Here is a 24,778-nt window from a genome sequence, read left to right as displayed (position 1 = left end):
AGACATTAATAACAGGGTATGGATAATTGCACAAAAACTTAAAATACCTTAACTATACCAGATAGTATTCTCATCGATGTGTGCATCCTATGTGTCTGCCTATTTATTTACCTTCCTCTACCTACCTTCCTACCTACCTACTTATCTGTCTATCCATCTGTGTATCCTAGAAGGATGTAGGACAGAATGAAATAACTAGGCCAAATCAATAGCAATAGTCATAGCCAGGCATGAAAAAATGGCTGCTTTTTCATTTTCTTTTCATAGATTCTCAGAATTGTAATTTCTCTCAAAATAAGCATATAATCCCAATTTTTTTTACAAAAGCGTATTTGTACTTGTACTGTTTCTGGTAGTTTACCTTATTAAAAGATTTGGGGAAACAATTTGTCAATTGATATCAAAAATTCACAAAATTTTTAATATACTTCATGCCAATAATTCTACATCTAAGAATTTATCCTAAGAAAATAGTTGAATAAACCCATAATAATGTTCATAAATACAATCACACCTTCAGTTTGGAAAGTAAATATGTGATTATTAACATTAGTTATTCAGAAGATAAAGGAGGAGAGCAGTGAAGGAGAAGCCCAATTAGATTACCAGCTAAGAGGTAGAGATACGGGGATCCCTGGGTGGCGCAGTGGTTTTGGCGCTTGCCTTTGGCCAGGGCGCGATCCTGGAGACTGGAACGAAAATCCCCCCCAACCCCTCGGGCTACCCCGGTGCATGAGCCTGCTCTCCTCTGCCTGTGCTCTGCCTCCTCTCTCTGTCCTCTGATACATACATGGAATAAAAATTAAAAAAAAAATTAAAAAAAAAAAAAAAGAGGTGAGAGATACTTAGACAAGTGAAAACTTTGAAACAAACTTCATTTGTCCTAAGTACCAGAGAATGAGGAAGTGGAGAAGAGAAATAAACCAAACCACAGTGCAATATCACTGCTTACTACACTATACAAATTATGTGGGGAATTGTGTACATCTATCTTTCCATCCTCTGAAATGTCTCCATCAGCTGAAACTCTGAGAAGGCCAAATGCAATCAATATATCCAAACTGCTGGTCCACACCAAGCCAAGGTGGATTTTATCTGGCTCTGAGATGAGTATTGAGGAATAAAAAGTAGGATCCCTGTGATAAAGTAAGGAACAGAAATCACCTGAAATAATCAAGAGAAATATCTATTACCTAGGGATCCCTGGGTGGTGCAGCAGTTTAGCGCCTGCCTTTGGCCCAGGGCATGATCCTGGAGGCGTGGGATCGAATCCCAAATCAGGCTCCCTCTGCCTGTGTCTCTGCCTCTCTCTCTCTCTCTCTCTCTGTGACTATCATAAATAAATAAATAAATAAATAAATAAATAAATAAATAAATATTTTAAAAAATCTATTATCTATTGCCAGCTGTAGAAGTAATTGCAGAAAATTCAATAGCATTCTCATTACAATACAAGAAAACAGGAGGACATTTAGAAAAAAAATTATTGAGGCAGAAAACATTTAGAAAAAAATTATTGAGGCAGAAAAGTGAAATAATGAGATACTACAATTCAAGAAAATAAAAAATGCAATTGCAGAATAAAAACTCACATTACACGTTAAAACATGGAACACTCACCTGACAGCAAGAAATGAAGGAAGAAAAATTTCAATTTTGAAGAGAATTTAGATATGGGACTGGAAATGATGAGTCAAGGTAAAAATCATGACTATTCCCCTGGGATGAGAAGGAATTGGAGAGGGAGATGGTTGCAGTTACAATTATTAAGGAAAAAATTGCATACAGGATGTGCAAACTGAAAAGACTCATCACAATCTAGAGAAAATCAGTTAATCAAACTCACCAAGAAGCCTGTTAGAAACTAGTTTGGACGGGATCCCTGGGTGGCGCAGTGGTTTGGCGCTTGCCTTTGGCCCAGGGAGCGATCCTGGAGACCCGGGATCGAATCCCACATCAGGCTCCCGGTGCATGGAGCCTGTTTCTCCCTCTGCCTATGTCTCTGCCTCTCTCTCTGTCTCTCTGTGACTATCATAAATAAATAAAAATTTAAAAAAAAAATTAAAAAAAAAAAAAAGAAACTAGTTTGGAAAAAAATAAATAAATAAATAAATAAATAAATAAAAAAAAAAGAAACTAGTTTGGGTTTTGAGGAAAAAGGAAAATATCCTAAAAACATCAAGGCAGAAAATCCATGTTACAAATATTTTTTTTCCATGTTACAAATAGAGGAATAAAGTCACGATGACTTCAGATTTGTCTTCCAAAACAATACATCAGACAGATAAAAGTGTAATGAATGAAAGCTATGAGTGGAAAACTTTGTAGCCTAATGACTTTATATCCTCCCTAAAGTACACCACTCATAAGGACATAGTACAGTTCCTGATATCATCACTGTTAAATAAATGCGAGATTTATTGAAGACATGACCCACAGACACTCACAGGTAGTATAAAAAGATGGAAAGTGAGCATAGAAGTAGGTTAGACACCAATATAAGTGTATATATCATAAAACTGAGTTAACACAAATGCAATATCAAAAGGCATTCTTATTCAAATGTTTAATAAGAATATTGTACAGCAAACAGTGTATATATACAAAAGATAAGAAAATGAAAAAAGAAATAGAAAGTAGAAAACAAGAAACAAAATGATACAATTACACCAGAGAAAAAATATAAAGTTAATGTAACTGTATAAAAATTGCCTATTTAAAAGCAAAGAATCAGGGCAGCCCGTGTGGCTCAGCAGTTTAGCACCACCTTCAGTCCAGGGCCTGATCCTGGAGACCCGGGATCAAGTCCCATGTCCCGCTCCCTGCATGGAGCCTGCTTCTCCTTCTGCCTCTGTCTCTGCCTCTCTCTCACTCTCTCTCTCTCTCTCATGAATAAATAAATAAAATATTAAAAAAGAAAGAAGAAAGGAAGAAGAAGAAAGAAAGAAAGAAAGAAAGAAAGAAAGAAAGAAAGAAAAAAAGAAAAGAAAAAAGAAAAGAAAAGAAAAAAGAAAAGAAAAGAAAAGAAAAGAAAAGAAAAGAAAAGAAAAGAAAAAAGAATCTCAGCTTTCATTTAAAAAAAAGGAACACTGGGCAGCCCAGGTGGCTCAGCGGTTTAGCGCCGCCTTCAGCCCAGGGCCTGATCCTGGAGACCAAGGATCGAGTCGCACGTCGGGCTCCCTGCATGGAGCCTGCTTCTCCCTCTGCTGCTCCTCTGTGTGTGTGTGTGTGTGTGTGTGTGTGTGTGTGTCATTAATAAATAAATAAAGTCTTTTAAAAAAATGAACACTGAGTTTTGTTATGTAAGTGATTAATCACTGAAATCACTCCTGAAACTAATATTGCACTGTAGGTTAACTAACTAGAACTCAAATATTTTTTTTAAAATGATACTTAGCTATAAGTTATTTAAAAGAAGTACACAGGAAATTTTAAATAAATGGGGAGGTACATTCTATACAAAATAAAATAAAAGGAAAGCTGGTTGGTGTTCTAGATTTCAAGGGGGGGGGCTCCAATTCATCACCCATTCTTGAATCTATGCCATTTGCCTTCTAACTTTAAGTCATTCTTCTACTATCGTAAGTGGATGAATTGCCCCACTTCTTGATATGGGGACAAACATGCAGCCTGCCATGGAAAATAGGATCCTGGTAGATATAATGCAAGCAGAGGCTTGAGATGGACTTGCATGTTGAGGTGTTGGCCTCTCATATTTCTGCCACCACCATAAGAACATCCTTGGTCTGGCCAGCTAGAAGAGGAGAGAGAGGCAAAGAAAAGCCAAGTTCCCAATTGTGTCACCCCAGCAGATTCACAGCGAGTCAAAAGCAAAACCTGCAAATGAGGGATCCCTGGGTGGCGCAGCGGTTTGGCGCCTGCCTTTGGCCCAGGGGCGATCCTGGAGACCCGGGATCGAATCCCACATCAGGTTCCCGGTGCATGGAGCCTGCCTTCTCCCTCTGCCTGTGTCTCTGCCTCTCTCTCTCTCTCTGTGACTATCATAAATAAAAAAAAAGAAAAAAACCTGCAAATGAACCTAATCAAGAAGAGCAGTGGTGCCTAGCCAATTCCTACCTGACTCCACCCACAAGTGTGAATAATACTGCTTTAAGTCAAATGCTACTGAGGGAATGAGTTTTTCTTTTGTTTCATTTTGTTTAGCTTTATTGTGACATCATATAATCAATTACATTGATAATATTAAAATCAGGTAGAGATAATAAAAACAGGTCTTCAAATGATAAAAAACATTAATATGTTAAAACTCCTAAAAAACATTGAACTGACTCAATTCTGGTAGATGTTAGAAGTAGAAAAGTAGGGATCCCTGGGTGGCACAGCGGTTTGGCGCCTGCCTTTGGCCCAGGGCGCGATTCTGGAGACCCGGGATCGAATCCCACGTCGGGCTCCCGGTGCATGGAGCCTGCTTCTCCCTCTGCCTGTGTCTCTGCCTCTCTCTCTCTCTCTTTGACTATCATAAATAAATTTTAAAAAAAGGTAGAAAAATAAGTTCTAGGCATCAAAAACTTATCAGAATCCCCAATTAGATTGTCAGATTTCTCAGCACAAACTTTGAAGCCAGATGATATATTAATATGTTTAAAGTGAAGAAAGAGAAAAATATTCAACCTTAAATTCTATGTCCAGCAAAACTGTCCTTCAAAAATGAGAGCAAAATTAAGATATCCTTAGACAAACAAAAGCTGAGGGAGTTTAACACCATAGACTTGTTCTACATGAAATGCTAATGGGAGCCTCGAGTTGAAATGAAAGGGTGTTAGACAGTAACTTAAAGTCATATGAAAATATAAAGAGCCCTGGAAAAGGCAAATTATGAGCAAATATAAAAAACAGTATTTTTGTAATTTTGCTTTGTGACTCTACTTTTTATTTTGTACAGAATTTAAAAGATAGATGCATAAGTATAATTATAAATCTATGTTAATATTATGCATTATAAATATAAAATTTGTGTCGTGTAAAGGAGTAGCTATTTATGTAAAAGTTGTTATTGAAGTCTATTTTTTAAAGTTGTTAAACTATCAATTTAATATAGATTATCAAAACTAGGATGTTACATGTAATCTCTATGATAACCACAAAGAAAATAACCTACAATTTTACACAAAAGAAAATGAGAAGGGAATCAAAATGCATCACTACAAAAAATCAACTAAACACAAAGACAGTTATAAAGGAAATGAAAGACAAAAATAAGGTATAAGACATATAAAAACAAATAACAAAGTGGCAAAAGTAACTACTTCCCTATCAGTAATAACTTTAAATGTAAATGGATTAAGCCCAATAAAAATAGACTGACAGAGTGGATTAAAAAAACAGCAGCATCCAAATACATGCTATCTATAAGAGACCCAGTTTACATCTAAAGACATTCATAGGTTGAAGTGTTAGGAATGAAAACAGATATTCAATGCAGAAAGTTACCAAAAGAGAGGAGGGATACAACCTAAATGTCCAGTGAATGAACGGATAAAGAAAATGAGGTAAATATACATAGTGGAATATTATTTAGTCATAAAAAAGTTAGACCTGCCATTTGCAACAGATAAACCTAGGAGGCATTATGATAAGTAAAATAAGACAGGCAGAGAAAAACAAATACAAATACTATATAGTATCAGGATCCCGGGGTGGCTCAGTGGCTTGGCGCCTGCCTTCAACCCAGGGCCTGATACTGGAGTCCTGAGATGGAGTCCCACATTGGGCTTCCTGCATGGAGCCTGCTTCTCTCTCTCTCTGCCTGTGTCTCTCTCTCTCTCTCTCTCTCTCTCTCTGTGTGTCTCTCATGAATAAATAAATAAAATCTTTTTTAAAAATACTAAATAGTATCACTTATATGTGGAATCTAAAAAAAAAAAAAAAAAAAAGTCAATTTCATAGAAATAGATAATAGATAATAGAATGGTGGTTACCAGAGGTTTGGAAAGGATAGGTAGGGAGATACAGATCAAAAGGTACAAAATTTCAGTTATGAGTAAGTTCTGAGACTCTAATATGCAACATTGTGACTATCATTAATAATATGATATCGTATATTGACATGTAATAATTTAATATCAATACTTAAAAGTTACTGAGAGTAAATCATAACCATTTTCATCACATACAAAAAAGTGTTAATTATGAGAGGTGATGGATGTATTAATTATCTTGATTTTAGCAATTATTCCACAATTTTATGTGTATCAAAGCATCACATTGTACAATTTAAATATACACAATTATATTTGTCTATTATACCTCAATAAAGTTGTGGGGTAGGGAAAGAATAGATTGGGATGTCTATACTTACAACATAGAAAAATAGACTGTAAGTTAAAAATTCTTACAAGAGATGAAGGACATTGATAGAACTAAAACCATAAAACTCTTAGAAGAAAACAAAAGAAAACTTCATGACTTTGGATCTGGTAATGACTTTTGAACGTTACCAAAAATAGCATAGACAATAAAAGAAATATGGATGAATTGTACTTCATCAAAATTAAAAACTTCTGTGCATTGAAGGACATTATCAATAGAGTGAAAAGGTAACACAGGGAAAGGTTCCCACAGGAGGTGGGGAAAAAAATGTTTGATAAGGGATGTATATCCCTTATCAACCATAATTCAATGACAACAACAAATAAACAACCAATGAAAAAATTGACAAAGGATTTGAGTCGCATACAGATAAAGATATGCAAATGGCTAATAAGAACATGAAAAGATGCTCAATATCACTAATCATTAGAGAAATGCAAATCAAAACCATAATGAGATACCAGTTCAAATCTATTAGGATTTGAAAGTAAAAAAAAAAAAAAAAAAAAAGTATGGCTACTATCAAGAAACAGAAAATAACAACTGTTGGCAAGTATGTGGTGGAAAAATTGGAACCCTGTCCATTGCTGATAGGGATGAAAAATGGTATGTTGCTAAAAAATTAAAAATAGAATAACCATATAATCTAGAAATTCAGCTTCTGGGTATATACCCAAAAGACCTGAAAGCAGAGACTCAAACAGATACTTATACACCCATGTTCATAGCAGCATCATTCACTATAACCAAAAGGAGGAAGCAATACAAGTAGCATCAACAGATGAATTTTAAAACAAAATCTGGTATATGCATACAATGGAATATTATTCAGCCTTAAAAAAGAAGGAAATTCTGACACATGCTACAACATGGAAGAACTTTGAAGACATTTTAGTAACTTAAATAAACCAGTCACAGAAATATAAATACTGTGTGATTCCATTGACACAAGGTACCTAAAGTTGTCAAATAGAGACCTAAAGTAGAATAGTGGTTGCTAGGGGGTGGGAAGGGGAAGAAAATGGGAAATTACTGTTTAATTCGTAGAGTTTCAGTTTGGAAAGATGGCAAAATTCTGGAGATGGATAGGGGCAATGGTTGTATACCAATGTGAGTGTACTTAATGCCACTGAACTGTACACTTAAAAATTATTTAAATGGTGATTTTTCTGTATGTTTTACCACAATTAAATTAGATTTATAGAATCCAACTCCTGTCATGAAAGATATCCAGACTCCTCTTACTTCTGTCAACAACTAGAACACTGAATAAAATGTATATATAAAAGTTTAGGCACTAGACAACAAAGGGGCTCAGAATTGTGATCTCTAAAAGAAAGGAAATAAATTATTTGAACACTATAATCTAATAGCTTTCTGCCTGGAGATAGTCTCCTGCCATGCAGGAGGGTTGGGCCCATGGAAAGCATGGTGGTATTAGTAAACTGGGGGGAAAAATTGGAGTTTAGGGAGGGTAAAGCAACTAGAATTTATATCAGAGTGCTGCAAAGGAAGGAGCTCTGCCTCTGCAGTGCTCTGAAATCTGCAAAGGGATCCCCATGAGTAGGTTGCTAGATACAAACCTACGCATTTACAGAATAACATTCCACGAAGAGCTCGAAGCTGAACAATTAATTCCAAAGGTCACAGCACTCTGGGAGACAAAGTTTGGGCTAGCCAGAGTAGGAAGGATCTTAAAGAACATCATGGACATTCAATAGAGACCCTAGAAGGGTCATATTTAGTTTTAAGGGAGCTAAACTAGTTCTAGTTTTAAAAAAGAGCCCTCTTTTCTCCTTCTCATTCTCTCAACTCTGCTTGCTTTGACTCAGCTTCATTCTTTGGCAGGAAGCAGGCTATGTGTCTAAAATATGGAGAGAGAATAACGATTTTGAAGTAAGCAAAGATTTCTCAGACAAGATTACAGTAAGTGTGAAACATAAAAGGAAACAACCTGATAAATTGGACATTGTCATAACTAAACACAACTGTTCTTAAAAAGACGTTGTCAAAAATATGAACATGCAGGCTTGCAATATGCACACCTGAAAACCAACTATACTCAGAATATATGGGATGGGGAGGAACACGTGTGTTTATATACACATACAGGTAAAACACAACACCTCAATTGCTCAAGAATTGTCAGAAGAATTGAAGATACTTAACAAAAGATGGTATAATGGCCAATAAGCTTACGAAATGATGCTCAATATCACTAGTCACCAGAAAAATATAAATTAAACTAAAATAATATATCACTACATACCTACTAGAATGGCTGAAATTAAAAAGACTGACAAAACCAAGTATAGATGAGGATGTAAAGCACCTTGAAGCATCCTTCATTGCTGGAGGCAGGGACAAAATGGTACAATATTTTGGAAAACAGTTTGGTAGTTTCTTAAAATGTTACATATGTACTTTTATGACCTAAAAAATCACTTCCAAATGTTTATCTATTATGCTGAACAAAGGACTCCAGAAACAAAAGAGTACATATTGTTTAATTCCATTTGTATGAAATTCTAGAAAAGGGATATTTAATCTAGAGTATCAGAAAGCAGATCAAATTTGTTTAGAACAAGAGGTGGAGAGGGGATTAATTGCAAAGAGCTAACTTTTGGGATGCAGTTGTTTTATTTTTTTATTTTAAGATTTTATTTATTTACTCATGAGAGACACAGAGAGAAAGAGAGAGGCAGAGACACAGGCAGAGGGAGAAGAAGGCTCCATGCAGGAAGCCCAATGTGGGACTCCATCCCAGGACTCCAGGATCACACCCTGAGCTGAAGGCAGACTCTCAACCTCTGAGCCACCCAGGTATCCCTGCAATTAATGTTTTATATTTTGATTGATAAGACTATTACATGCCAGGTAAAATGCAGTGCACATATTCTTTGAAATTCATCAAAGTACACTGCTAAATGAGTACATTTTGCCATATATGTTATACTTCAATAAAGTTAAGTTTAAAAAAAAAACTTATAGTGAGGGTCTAGTTTTTTACAAGGCATAAAAAAATATAAAGTTCAATAAATTATTTTTAAAAGCTAGAATACCTCTAATTTCAAACATAACACAGGACAAATATGCACACAGATAGATACATGAGCTATATATTATTACATCTCATTCAACAATTTAAAAGGAAAATTCCCAAATAATACACTCATTGCATACACAGTCCACAGCATATGACCAGGACAAGAAAGATTAATTTTAATTAATATTATTTTACATAAATTAAAAATAGTATATTTTATTACAATAATAAAATTTACCTATTTCATGTCAATAGCAATTATCATATTAATGATTAAACACTAGTGACATTTCCATTAAAATTAAGGAAGTATAAAAACATCTGCTGTCACACATTTTAGCCTAGCAATAAGAAAAATAAATATGATGTAATCATCAGATGCATACATTATTACTTCTTTAATGTGATATAATATTCTATCTAAATATGTGAAAATAGGAACTGAAAAAAATTAATTCGATGGTAAGTTGTAGTAGAGACATATCAGTATACAAAAAATCATTAGCCTTGGCTCATATTAGCAATAGTCAATATAAAATATAATAAAAGAAAAATACTAAAACACACAAACATAGAACTATAATATTTCTGTAAATAGATTATTTTCTCAGTTTTCCAGCTTTTCTTTTTGATAAGTAACCCTCTCCCCAACACTAAGTGAATTTTTAGAGCTAACCATAAAAAGACATGCTCTCCTTTCATCCTGGGCCAATCTGAATACCCAATCAGCCCACATCCAGGATTAGACCACAGGAGCATGTAGAATTCAGGATCCTTTTGGGGGGAGTTGACATAGACAATGAGAGGAAAAAGTGGCCTCCTTCTTTCCAGATTTCAAGCAGTAAGGAAACACATCCTGATGCAACAGAGGGCAATCTTTTTTTCCAGTATTTGGATCTATTGATGTTTAATGTAAAACTTTCCAGTTATACAAGATAATAAATCCCTTATTTCTTTAGCAAGTTAACTAGCCCTTTGAAAAGAGGAAGAGAAAAGAGGAAAAGAGAAGAAAGAGGAGGAGAAGAGGATGAAGAAAAGGAGGAAGAGACAGAGAAAAGAAGACCAAGAGGAAAAAAAGAAATATACAGTACTCCTAAAATAAAATTACAAACCTTAAAAACCTTACAGAGGAACAGAAAAGATTCAAGTAAATACTGAAATGTACCACGATCCAGAATGGAAGAGTTATTATCACTAAATCAATTCTATTCATATTAACTTATATGTGTAATGTGATTCTGAATTAAGGTCTCAATGAGCTGTCTCCAGGGAGGGGATAAATGCTCAAGGAAAATGAATGATATTTTAAAAATAAAGAAAGGGACATGATTAAAATTATGTTTATATTATACACCAATTAAAAGAGGTCCCTGAAACTGAATTAAGAATTGATATATAGATAAATGGAATAGAATGGGAACACCCAGAAATAAACTATATTACCCATGATAACTATGGCAATTCATAGTCAAAGATAATGGATTTTTAAATAAATAATGACTAGGATAATTGATTCTAGTTCTATTTTAAAATTCCATGTAAAATTTAAATTATATGAACTAGAAGAATACAGTTAATATGTACATGACCTTGGTTTGAAGAATGACTTGTTAGCATAAAAACAAAAGAAACCATAAAGTGTGAGACTGATAGATTTCATAGCACACAAATTTCAAACTTCTATACATAAATACTATACACAAAGACAAGAATACATAAGCAAGGGAAATATTTTCAATGCAAAGTATGAAGGGAATTGATATATATAAAAGTATAAATGAAGAAAAATACCCGATTGAATATTAAGAGAAAAATATAAAGATATTTTATAAAATATGAAAATGGCTCATTAAATTATCAAAGTGCACCTAATCTTAAAAATCAAATAAAGAGGGATCCCTGGGTGGCGCAGCGTTTTGGCGCCTGCCTTTGGCCCAGGGCGCGATCCTGGAGACCCAGGATCGAATCCCACATCAAGCTCCCGGTGCATGGAGCCTGCTTCTCCCTCTGCCTATGTCTCTGCCTCTCTCTCTCTCTCTCTGTGACTATCATAAATAAATAAAAATTAAAAAAAAAATAAAAAATCAAATAAAGATTAATGAAGTAATATTCTCATATCATTTTTATTTTTATACTCACTATTAGCATCAATATTTATCACAGGATTTTTAACAGTGAATATCTGGCAATCAACTAAATACACAGAACTTTCAGTAATTAATTTCATGTATGTTTTGCTCAAATTATATATTCTCCTCCCGTCTCCATAGAGATTCTGATATATGCCTCTTAAAGTTACTATGTAAACAGTTGAACAACATAAGTTCACTAGCTCAATTATATTCATATGTAATAACAAGAATGAAGACCTTTTGGGGCCAGCAAAATGTCAGGTACAAAACAATAAACTGACCTTTTGCCTATAAAAACAGAGGTTTATACGGCCATAGTCAGTTATGACAAAAAACTCTAGATAGAAGTTTCTTTTTTTTTTAAGATTTTATTTATTATTCATGAGAGATACAGAGAGAGAGGCAGAGAGGGAGAAGCAGGCTCCATGCAGGGAACCTGAAGTGGGACTTGATCCCGGGTCTCCAAGGATCACTCCCTGGGCTGAAGGCGGCGCCAAACCTCTGAGCCACCCAGACGTCCCCAGATAGAACTTTAATATCTCTGAAGGCTAGAGACGGAAGGTAAAATAAGATGTAGAAATATCTTTATTTTTTCTGGTTCTGAAACAATCGAAGCACATTTAGAAAATATACACTTATTTAACAAGTCAAAAGTAACCAAGATATTCCATCAGTAATTCTTCCAACTGTGCACATATTTGGAAAGTTGTGAAAAATGAAGCTGACCACAAAACAAAATAAAGTAGATGTTCGGTAAAGTCTTTAAATCAAGAATTCTCAAGCATGGGTTTAAAAATGTAAACATGACTGGGAAAGTTGTTTAAAATATAGTTTCCTGGCACCATCTGCAGAGATTCTGATTTAGTAAGTAAATCTACATTTTAAAATGCATAGCCCAGGGGATTCTGAAATCCATAGTCCATACAGGTCTACCCCAACTGTATACAGGTAGATAGTGTGAAGGCCTCCACCTGAAAATTAATCTGAGACATTTACAGAGAAAATGTATATGGAATAAAACACACTGGATCATTCTAATGTAACTTATGATTGACTGACCAAATCACACATTTATGTTACCTTCTTTGAGCTTTGCAACACAGTGAGACAGTATTATAATTTTTACTTCCATTTAAAAATGATGAAACTGAGGTTCACAGAGATTAAGTGACTTGGCCTTGAGATAACAAGCCATCAGAACTTGAATCTGGGTCTTTTAAATGCAAATTCCATGTTCTTGCATGTCACTCTTAAAGAAATATTGGTACAGTAAATTAAAGTTGCTTGTAGGCGTCTGATTTTAGCAGATCAGTAGAAATAAATTACAAGTCACATCAGAAATATGTTTGATACAAATTATACAAATTTATACAAATCTAAAAAAAATTATACAAATATTTAAAAATTTTTATACAGGGGTACCCTGGGTGGCTCAGTGGTTTAGCGTCTGCCTTCGGCCCAGAGCGGGATCCTGGAGTCCGGGGATCAAGTCCCACATCAGGTTCCCTGCATGGAGCCTGCTTCTCCCTCTGCCTGTGTCTCTGCCTCTCTCTCTCTGTGTGTCTCTCATGAATAAATAAATAAAATCTTTACAAAAATAAACAAACAAAAAATTGTATACAAAGTAGAGAAAAACGATACATTTCTTGAGTCAATGAGCTCAGAGTGCTATGGATTTTGGAAAGATCATTGCCCTACAAGGATCTTTCAATATTCTCCCTACACAAAATGTAGTCCCACATACCCACAGGCATTACAAGGGAGTTTATCAGAATTGTAGAATTTAGGGCTTCACTTCCAGCCTATGGATAAGAATCTGTATTTTAAACAATATTCTCAAGTATTGTTACACATTATAAGTGTTATCATCTTAGAACAATGACTCCATTTTTTCTGAATTTCACTGTCCTCAACTGTAAAATGAGAAAGAAGAATTAATCAGTCTTTCACATCTCTTCCAGGTTACCGGAACATGAAAGCTGGCAAACTGGCCTTAAGGCCAAATCTGGCTGGCAAGATAAGACAGGTTTTTACATTTCTAAATGGTGAAAAAGAGAATTAAAATAATAATATTTCGTGACATGTGAAACTTGAATGAATTCAAATGTAATTGCCTATAATAAATTTTACTTGAACACAACCATACTCATTAGTTTACGAATTATCTACAGAAGTTTCCATATGAAGGCAGAACTGAATAGATGCAGCAGAGACTGTATGGCCCTCAAAGCCTAAAATATTGACCATCTGGCCCATCACAGATATATTTGCTGACTCTTGCAACTACAGCTACCACTTGAGCCCTTAATATGAGGATGCCTGGGTGGCTCAGTGGTTGAGCGTCCTCATTCGGCTCAGGGCATGATCCCCATCCAGGGAGGAGCCTACTTCTCCCTCCGTCTATGTCTCTGCCTCTCTGTGTCTCTCATGAATTAATAAAATCTTAAAAAAGAAAGCGCTTAATATGAATCAGAAATTGTACTAAGAATATATGCATATAACTTGAATATATATGCATATAGATACATACCTATACAGTTTGTTCAGCTACCTCTCCATTCTCTTTTCTTTCATTAAAAAAATTTTTTTTAGGATTTATTTGAGAGAGAGAAAGAGAGCAAGAGCATGAGCCAGGGGAGGGGCAGAAGAAGATGGAGAGAATACTCAAGCAGACTCCCTGCTGAGCACTGGAGCCCATGTGAGACTTTATATGGGCTCAACTTGGAGCTCTACCCAGGGCTGAGCCTAGGACCTTGAGATCATGGCCTGAGCTGAAAGCAACTGAGCCGCCCAGGTGCCCTTCCATTAAAAATCTGATAATCTGTGTTTCAGAATGTTTTTCTTTTTTTGAAGACAGATGTAATCTTGTAATGATTTTCATGTTGAGGAGTGTGAGATGGGCTCCTTACAAGGCATATACCAGAATCTCTACAGAGAAGGGAGGAGAATTTATATTTTGAATAAAACATACATGAAATTAATTACTGAAAATTCAATAATTTCCTAGACACGTGGGATTTCAAGGGAAGAGGAAGCACTGAGAGCCTGCATGGGTTACAAAGGATTTTGAGAGGGATCCCTGGGTGGCGCAGGGGTTTAGCGCCTGCCTTTGGCCCAGGGCGCGATCCTGGAGACCCGGGATCGAGCCCCACGTTGGGCTCCCGGTGCATGGAGCTTGCTTCTCCCTCTGCCTGTGTCTCTGCCTCTCTCTCTGTGTGTGTGTGACTATCATAAAAAAAAAAAAAAAAAAAAAAAAAGTGATTTTGAGAATAATTGACATTTTTAATTTCCTTATTTTTTACTTACTGTCATTAATATCTAAAAGGCCTGCTATTCTCTTTCAGGCAACAGAGACAGACAAATAGTAATTATATCAGTTTTCCCAATTGAAACTTTAGGTAATTCCCAACTACTAATCAAAACAATAATCTTGGGATCCCTGGGTGGCGCAGCGGTTTGGTGCCTGCCTTTGGCCCAGGGCGCGATCCTGGAGACCCGGAATCGAATCCCACGTCGGGCTCCTGGTGCATGGAGCCTGCTTCTCCCTCTGCCTGTGTCTCTGCCCCTCTCTCTCTCTCTCTCTCTGTATGACTATCATAGATAAATAAAAATAAAAAAAAAAATTAAAAAAAACAATAATCTTAGAAATTCTGCTGCATGAGTTTGGAGTATGAACTATGATACTAAAATGATGTAAACTATAAATGACACAAAGTTAGGGGCCTAGATTTTAAATTTCTGAGACTTCTAAATTAGGATGTCACTATCATACATTACACAAATATAAAACCTACCTATCAAGAAACATCTAAATGAGAAAAATATAATAAGCTGCACATTAATACCATTTAGATTCTGCATTTGAAAATAAAACTCATTTATCGAATTTGATTAATTTAAATATCCAATTGAAAAGAAACAAGAAATATTTTGAATTTCTAGGTTTATATTTAAAGGTTATTCAATGATGCTTTCAAAAATAATTTTTTTTTTAAGATTTTATTTATTTATTCATGATAGACATAGAGAGAGAGAGAGAGGCAGAGACACAGGCAGAGGGAGAAGAAGGCTCCATGCAGGAAGCCCAATGTGGGACTCGACCCCGGGTCTCCAGGATCGCGCCCTGGGCCAAAGGCAGGCCCTAAACCCCTGAGCCACCCAGGGATCCCCCTCAAAAATAATTTTTAAAGGAAATTTAAAACAAAGAAAATCATCTGTCTTTACAAAGGGACAAAAATCTATTCATCATGAATTTTAAATTACTTATTACCATAAGGTAGAACAAGTAGTTCTAGTTCTACTTTATTACCAGAAAGAAGTAAATGATATTACTAACATTAATAAACTTTATTACCATAAACCAGTAAACCAGGAGAATAAAGTTCTATTTCATTACTATAAGCCAGTTTGGTTTTTGTTACACTTTGCCATAAAAGGGAAAAAAAAAAAAAAAAAAAAAGAGGCATAGTATCTTTGCTTTGCAATTGACAATTTATCTATGTAAAAATTTTCCTCACAAGTAGATTATTTGAGCATTGAAGTTGAAACAAAATGTACAGTGTGATGATTTTCAAATATTGAATTCATTTCTCTATTACTGAATTCTTTCTTTTGAATATTTCTGTTCTCTATTTACATTTTCTTGTAAAAGGTTTTCTAGTCATTAATTTTCTGTAAAGTAAATAAAATACAGACTATACAATGTGAGAAACATGCACACACACATATACAAACTTTCTTCATAATTACCCGTTTGATATATTAGCCAAAATCATACTATTTTTTTCATACTATGATGTCAGAATTCTTTATTCCAGAATCAGAAGACCATACTGATTATTTTACAATTTGATAAGATAAATCAAATTATTCAGTTCTTACCAGATGTTGCCCAGCTCATCAAACAGAGAAAAATGTATGCTTTCATCTGGAATCCAATAAACCCAAAGACAGCACTCAGATTCAACAAAAAGCAAATTCTGAAATTCGTTAAGGTTTCTCTTTGGTAAGACTCTCAGAGTCTGGTAGGTTATAGCTCCTCCCTGTTTGTAGAAAAGGTAAGGTGATTTGTTTTCTCTCATCTGGTTTATGGTGGTGAGAGGATTTTTAAGTCAAAACTCTGTAAGAAGTCACAAACAGCTGCCCACGCTTAATTTAAGGCAAAGAAAAAGTAATTATACCTTTCTTTATTCCTCTTAACCTCAAGATTTCAGAAGTGGCCAGGAAGAATATGTGTGTTGGAAGCCTAGAGCAAATGTGATGTTAAAAAATGCTAGAAATGGAAAGAGTCAGAAAATGTTGTGGTTCATGTTCATTTTGATTACAAACTAAGTTGTCTTCGTATACCATAAAATCAATAATAAAATCTGTATCCATCAAGCTGTCAAATATAAAATACGACCTTTTCATGTTTGTGTAAGTTTGCAACCCAAATTCAGTGGCTATTTTAAAATTCAAAATGCTAGCTTGTCTCTTGAGTTCTACAATTGGAAAATAAAAACAATATTTTTGTTTTTAATATAACAAACATTTTAAAATTATTATATCTTTTCCTCACGTTTACTTCATTTTTTCCCCTTATTTTCCCTCTAGAAATAGACTTTAGTAGGTCTGGAAAATAGACCATACAATAGAGAACTGTTGTATGTACATGCGTTATCAGTTCAAAAATCATATTTGTTTTTTGAAAATCCAAGTGTCTATAAATTTCCAAAGATACTTTAAGAATCTAAGTGTCTAATTCATATCATCATTCAGCAGAAACTAATTGAGGTCTGGGAAGTATTTCAAAGAATCCACAAACAAACAGAAGTATTCATTTAAAAACCATGAAAAAATTTTAAATCACCAATTTCAACTGTTTGATCTCTAGGGTTTCCATGTAAGATTGCATTTTTAGAAGGAGTCCACTACTATAATTTGACTGGAGACCACCAAATAACATAGGTTCTTCCATATCACTTAGCTGTAACAATGCACTTCTCTAACAAAGACAGGAATTAACCACATCATTTCAGAATGAGGGTAGTTAGGTAATGTAATTGCCATACATGTTAAAAGAGATTATTATTATTATTATTATTTTTAAGATTTTATGTATTGATTCATGAGAGACACAGAGAGAGAGAGGCAGAGACACAGGCAGAGAAGCAGGCTCCATGCAGGGAGCCCGATGTGGGATTCTATCCTGATACTCTGGGATCATGCCCTGGGTCGAAGGCAGATGCTCAACCGCTGAGCCACCTAGGCATACCAAAAGAGATTCTTAAAAAGTTTAAAATCATTTTAAAATTAAAAGATAAAAGATAAATCGTTCCTATTTAACATAATTTTTCTTTATTTTGTGCTTTGATGTGACATTGAAATATTCATTTTCTACCTTATTTCCATCTTTACCATTCTGAAGAACTCATATTGAAAATATCAACTTGGTATTTAAGACAGTACAATGCATATCAGAGTTTCAAAATATAAAAACCTATACTGTTTTCATATTTTTACTTAACTGCTGATAGTGATAAAATTGAGATTAATGTCATTGCATTAAATAGCAAAATATTGAGAAATGACAAATTTTGTAAAATATCTACAGTATATATACATATATAGTTTTTTTTTTAAGATTTTATTTATTTATTCATGAGAGACACAGAGAGAGAGAGAGCGCCAGAGACACAGGCAGAGGGAGAAGCAGTCTTCATGCAGGAAGCCCGACATGGGACTCTATCCCAGGTCTCCAGAATCAGGCCCTGGGCTGAAGGTGACGCTAAACCACTGAGCCACCCGGGCTGCCCATATCTACAGCTTAGTAAGAAAATATTTCTGAGCTTATTTAGTCCTCCTTAGAAATAAATTAAAGCTTACAGACATGGATACAATATAAATAATACTAAAAAAAGTGATGATAAAGATGATAAGGAAGATATAAAATTGATTGAGCCCTATGTACCAGGTATGCTTCTTGGCACTTTATAGGTAATTATAAGAGGTAGTTGAGTAATATATACTGAGATGGGGGAGTCATTGTATATCAGACTGTATTTTAGCTCAATCTTTTTGTATAATTTAGCAATATGTATCAAAATGTTCAATTGTCTTACCTTTTGATTCAGCGATCAAACATCCAAAATATTTTCCTACAGAAATAGTAATGAGTTAAGGTCAAACAAGGCTGGGTAGGGAGAGATAAGCAGGGGGCCATGGAATCAGGCTCACAAAAATCCCAAAAATGCTGAAGTGTAAGGAAACCAGAGATAAGGGAACAAGTCAGACCATCCTGCCCTAGTTATGGGCAGGGAGGGTGTCTTTTATGACAGTCATCTGTGACCAAAAAAGAATAACTGGACCACAAAGAAATAAGCCATTAAAGATTTTATCACTAGTTCTCACTCAGTGGTGATATCAATATATATATTTTAAAAGGACTTAGGTTCCCCAGTTGGCTTTCAATTAAAGACCAACCCTACAAACCTTCAGTGGCAACGCTGTCAGGACCCCTCTCATTTCCTGAGAGCTTTCTCTGTATCCTTATTTAATAAACTATCATTTTACTCACTCTCCTCTGTCCTTGAGATTCATTCTTCAACTCTGTGAGACAATAACCAAGCTCTCCTGTATCACTTACACATGTTCACAAAGACCTAGAAGCAAGGATGTTAATCTCAGTATTTTTATAATAGCCAAAAAATGGCAACAATGTAAATGCTTAATTATATACATACTGTGGATTAAAATTAATGATGTAGATAAGTCAATATTAATTAGTATAGAAAGTCTCCATTATGTAACTCAAGGGGAAAAAAGGCAAGCTAAAAAAGAATATGTATAGTAATATTTATTTTCCTAAAATTTGTTTGATGTATACATGCATGCATTGATCAAAGTTAGGAAGGTATTCCTCCAAAATGTTTATCTCTGTGTATTAGATTTATTTATTTATTTATTCATTTATTTTAAGATTTTATTTATTTATTCATGACAGACACAGAGAGAGAGAGGCAGAGACACAGGCAGAGAGAGAAGCAGGCTCCATGCAGGGAGCCCAACATGGGACTTGATTCCAGGTCTCCAGCATCATACCCCAGGCTGAAGGCGGCGCCAAACCACTGGGCCATCAGGGCCGCCCTCTGTAGTAGATTTACTGATGTTTTTTACTTTATTTATTTCTTTAAACATCAAAAATATTTCTTTACAATAAGCATCAAATACAAGTAAAACAAAAAAAGCTATATTTAGTTAGGAAAAATATGGTTAGGAGAATCAGAATAAAGAAAAACTGCGGGTAGAGAAAAAAAAGTGAAGACAAAAGTGAGGTCTATTTTAGAAAAAGCATCACTAGAGTCCCTTAATACTAATTTATCAAGTTTTTCCATTCATTCATTCATTCATTCATTCATTCATCCATGTAGCTTTTATGAAGTATGTACTGATTTCCAGGCATAATGTAGTTGGACATACAAAGTAGAGATGTTCATTTTTTCAAACTGCATTATGTCAACAACTATTTATGACACACCCACAAATGTTAGGGATTGTCCTAGTATTGTAATATATTCACCCTATAGCAATTCACAATGAGGAGAGCTTGAGAAAGGTGTATCTATGGAACTATGGCACCACACATCTGGGCAGTCAGCTAATCTAGGTGCAGTTGAGCAAAGAAAGGGAGAAATAAAGGGAGAAAGAAGCTCTAGTTTTAGATAGTTAGATTTATTTATATACATAGCTTATAGTTTTACATATATTCTATATATATATAAACATTTTCATTTTTGAATACATTGTTAGGAATATAAAACATCTTGATATGAGTGAAGAAAAGCTAATTCTTTATAGTGTTCTGCACATTTAACCCACTAAATCTAATATTTGACTAATGATTTAGGAAATGCTAAGAATAAATTATTTTTTAGCTACTGTTAAAGTTTTGGAATATAGGTGAGGTCTGGAGCCCATGACCAAGAAGAGCCAACGACCAAGAAGGAATTCTTGAGACATCTTTGGTGCAAAATGGTGGTTTTATTAAAGCACGGGGAAACAAGCAAGGGGTAGTGAATGGGGAGGTGGGCAGAGAGATGGGGTTACTGGGTGACGGGCACTGAGGGGGGTACTTGATGGGATTAGCATTGGGTATTATACTATAAGTTGGCAAATCAAACTCCAATAAAAAAAAATTACAAAAAAAAAAAAAAAAAAGCACGGGGACAGGAGCTGTGGGCAGGAGGAGGTGCTGTCCCTGGCCTGTGAGAGGAGTGGCTGATTATATACCTGGGAGTTGGGGGAGATAAGGAAAAAGGAGATTTCAAAAGGATTTTCATATGCTAAAGAGGACCTACAAGATAATGGAGGCCTTGCCATTGTCAAGTTAAAGATTGCTTTACCCTCTAGCAAGGCATTAAGACAATTGGAAGCCTCCTGAGGAATGTCACACATATTCCACCCAGAAGGAAGTCATCTGTGGGATATCAGCTGTGCTTTGTTCTCAGCTAGCCCTGTTCCCCATCATTGCTAGGTTATTATGGTGTGTTCATTCAAAATAAGTTAGGAAATACAGTAAGCTTAATTAGAAAAATGATATATATTTAGGTCAAATGCTGAATAAACAGCTAACTGCATGAGCTGACTTTCAGAGCTTATTAACATTAAAAAAAAGTATCCTAGAAATAAAAGCACCATAAACTCAAGTGCTGCCAAAAAAAAGGTTGTGATAAGAACACCAAAATCATCTACATTTGTAAAAAAAAAAAAGTATGATGCAAACTTCAATATAGCAATGATGGAAGTATGAGTTAGTTGTTGATGGGGCTAGGCAGAGAAAGATAAGGGAAAGGCCTAGAGTCAGGCTCCTATAAATCCCAAGGACACTCAATGGTCCAGAGTGAGGCTCCTACCTATCCCAAGAAAACTGGTAAAGACAGTAAAAACAGAAGAAAATAAATTAGGCTCCCTAGCTCTGAAGTATCACCCTTTGACAATTACCAAACAATCCCAGAAATTCACCAGACCCCCAAACAGCCATATGTCAATCACTTGAGACAGCACAAAGACATCTAAAGGCTTTGGGTTCCCTGGTGCGTCCCAATAAAAGGCCAGCCAAAAAGCCCTCAGTGGCAACACTGTCAGGACCCCTCTCCCTTCTGAGAGCTTTCTCTGTATCTCTGCTTAATAAACTTCTATCACTTTACTCACTCTCCTGTGTCCGAGAGATTAATTCTTCGACTCCGTGAGACAAGAATCAAGCTCCCCTGTATCAGCAAGACAACATGATTGTTATTTATAAATATAGCTAAAGGTTTCTATCATTTACAATCATATATATGCACTACAAACTTTACAGTGAAACAAGAAGATCCAAGTCCCAGAGCAGCTGACTGAGAGGACATTAAAGAATTATGTTCATTTGGATAAGATTTATGAGAAATGAATTTTAAAAATCAATAGTATTCCACATAATTGAGACCTTCAGGTATCCATTCATTTTATGAGCATATATTTGCTATATAACTACAATGTGCTAGTGTAGTGTCCTTAATCCCCTCCTACCCTACTACAACAATGTTGATGACTGAAGAAAGGAAAAATGGAGAAATGATTTATCTATTTATAATATGAACAGAAGGTGACTATTGAAGTTGACACATGATTTTGTTATGCATTTGTATAGGAAGCCTGTCTCTCTCATTACGCTGAAAGATTCAGGAGAACAGATCTTTGTTGTGCCCAAGATTGCAAATCTGAGAAACCACCAAGGAGCCAACAAGCTCGAGGGTTTATTAGCAAGCTCGAGCTTGGGTCCAAGTATACCTGACACAGCAGAGGAGGGACTTGGACCCCAAAGTGGGTTACAGCTGGGTTTTTTATAGGCTGGTCTAGGGGATTTTCAGAAGGGGTGGAAGAATTTCTCAAGTTACATTCTGATACGGGGCTTAAGGGCATTGAGCTCTGTTCTCATTCTAATATGGGACTTTCTACCAGGGCGTGGACTCTGTTGTCTTTCTGATATGGGATTCTCTGCCAGGGCAATTCTGAGCTCTGTTGTCTTTCTGATATGGGATTACCCGCTGAGGACATTGAGGACATTCTGCAGTTTTTCCCATAAAGTTCAGCTCTTATTCACAGGGGCCTAAAATGGCTGTACTTGTGCTAATGCTAAACTTTAGGTGGGATGGCCTTAATTTTTCTTGGCCTCCACAATCTTTATTCTTAACTTTTGGTTCCCAAGAATTAAAGACAGTGTCTGGAACATAGTAAGCATTAAAAATATATCTATTAATAAAAAAAATATCTACTAAATGAAGTATTGTAATTACATTAGCCCAATCCATTTCTTAAGAACTCAGTGGCCAGGAATGTTACATAGACGCTGCAGACGTATCCTGGGAGGAAGAGGAGGAGGACCCTGAGGAGGAGGAGGAGGAAGAGGAGGAGGAAAGTCACAGTGATGAGGTTGATGATGACGACGATGACGACGATGATGTAGATGTGTCCCTAGAGGAGACCCCTGTTAAACAAGTCAAGAGGCTGGCGTCCCAGAAGCAGACAAGTGTTGCCAAGAAAAAAAGGATGGAAAAAGAAGAGGAGGCAGTGAGACCCAGGCTTAAAGACCAGAGTCCTGTGAAAAAGGCCAAACCCACACTCAAACCTAAAAAGCCAGGATCCAAGAAATGAGGAGCCAGGAGTGGCCTGGCCGCGGCGACCCCAGGTCTCCCCACCCAGCCTCTCTCCACCTGAGTCTGAATGGGATGGAGCTGCTGAGGCCAACACGAGAGGCCCTCGCCCCAACTCTCAAGTGTTCAGCGGGACCTGGAGCTCCAACCTCAGGGCCATTAATAAAGTTTGCTTTGCCAGGAAAAAAAAAAAAAAAAAACTAGAACTTGAATTCCAAAAACTGAAATTACTTATTTAAAATCATAAAATTAAATCATGTCAGAGTTAAAATAGAAATCAGGATTCCAAAGATGTGTTCTTTTTCATTAGGAAAGATGGGACTTTTTTTTTTTTGGTCCACCAACCAAGTAAACTCAGGCCCCCTCAATGCAAAATGAATTAACCCCACTCCTAACTAAAAGCTAAACGATGTCCTGATTACTTGTATATTTAAGGATACTTTTAGGGTCTTTCATAGATCTACGGATTCTTCAGAAAGGAAGCCATTATTAACAGTTGGCAGTTGATTTATCAATTTATTGAGATTCTGAGCAGGTTTTCTTTCCCCCTTCTTTTCCTTATCTGCATTTTTTTTTTTTAGGATTTTTCCCCCTAATCCTTCTCAAGTAAGAATTAATTCTTCACCCTGGTCACTGTATACAAAGTACAGCCCTGACACAGACATTGGACCCGGCTACAAGTGCCCTGTGATGGGGGCATGGAGGACTAGCAGAGGACAAAGCAGGAGCCCGAGACAGCATGTTGACAAGTCCTTGAAACAGCAGAGGAACGTTCCTCAAAGGATTCAAGGGCTTGGGGATCCCTGGGTGGCACAGTGGTTTGGCACCTGCCTTTGGCCCAGGGCACGATCCTGGGGACCCGGGATCGAATCCCATGTCAGGCTCCCGGTGCATGGAGCCTGCCTCTCCCTCTGCCTGTGTCTCTGCCTCTCTCTCTCTCTCTCTCTCTCTCTGTGTGTGACTATCATAAATAAAAATAAAAAAATAAAAAAAATAAAAAAAAAAAAAAAAAAAAACAACGAAAAGAAGGATTCAAGGGCTTTTATGTAAATACTTTTCTAAGGGCAAAATGCAATCTTGGCCCCACCCCCAGGATCCCTTAAGTCTACTTTAACGCATAAAAATTTCCTTTATCTCTAAACCCCCAAGATCCTATTGGCAAGCATCCTCCAAGCATATGGCCCACCCATACACATCTGAAGGGTCTCAGAACTCAGGTGTCCTTGGCGGGTAATAAGTGACCTTTTCCCAACAACAGCTGGCCCCTCAAGGTCCCGGAAACCTTGCTTTCACAATTCCTTAGAGAGGACACTCTCCGTGAACCCCTCCCCACCGCCTCCCCTCACCGGCGGGGCAGCAGCTCTTCCAGCCCGCGGGTCCTGTCTGGGGCTTTGATAAAACCCCCATTTTGCACCAAGACGCCTCAAGAATTCTTTAATGGGGGGATCCCTGGGTGGCTTAATGGTTTAGCATCTGCCTTTGGCCCAGGGCCTGATCCTGGAGCCCCGGGATCGAGTCCCACGTCGAGCTCCCTGCATGGAGCCTGCTTCTTCCTCGGCCTGTGTCTCTGCCTCTCTCTCTCTCTGTGTCTATCAGAAATAAAT

The 24,778-nt window shown here is 36.2% G+C and overlaps 1 protein-coding gene across 1 annotated transcript in view; it reads right to left on the bottom strand.

The window, feature by feature from the left end:
* LIPI (lipase I) overlaps positions 1-16,514 on the bottom strand; it is a 58,321-nt gene extending 41,807 nt beyond the window's left edge. Inside the window, exon 1 of the mRNA XM_041735184.1 lies at positions 16,390-16,514. Within this exon, the coding sequence (XP_041591118.1) occupies positions 16,390-16,435 (46 nt within the window). The 5' untranslated portion in view covers positions 16,436-16,514. The remainder of the gene's footprint in view (positions 1-16,389) is intronic.
* Between the last annotated feature and the right edge of the window lie 8,264 nt (positions 16,515-24,778).

This window comes from Vulpes lagopus, chromosome 20, assembly GCF_018345385.1.
Source record: "Vulpes lagopus strain Blue_001 chromosome 20, ASM1834538v1, whole genome shotgun sequence".
NCBI lineage: Eukaryota > Metazoa > Chordata > Mammalia > Carnivora > Canidae > Vulpes > Vulpes lagopus.
Note: the sequence above shows the minus strand (reverse complement) of the source record. Positions and strands in the feature narration are given on the sequence as shown.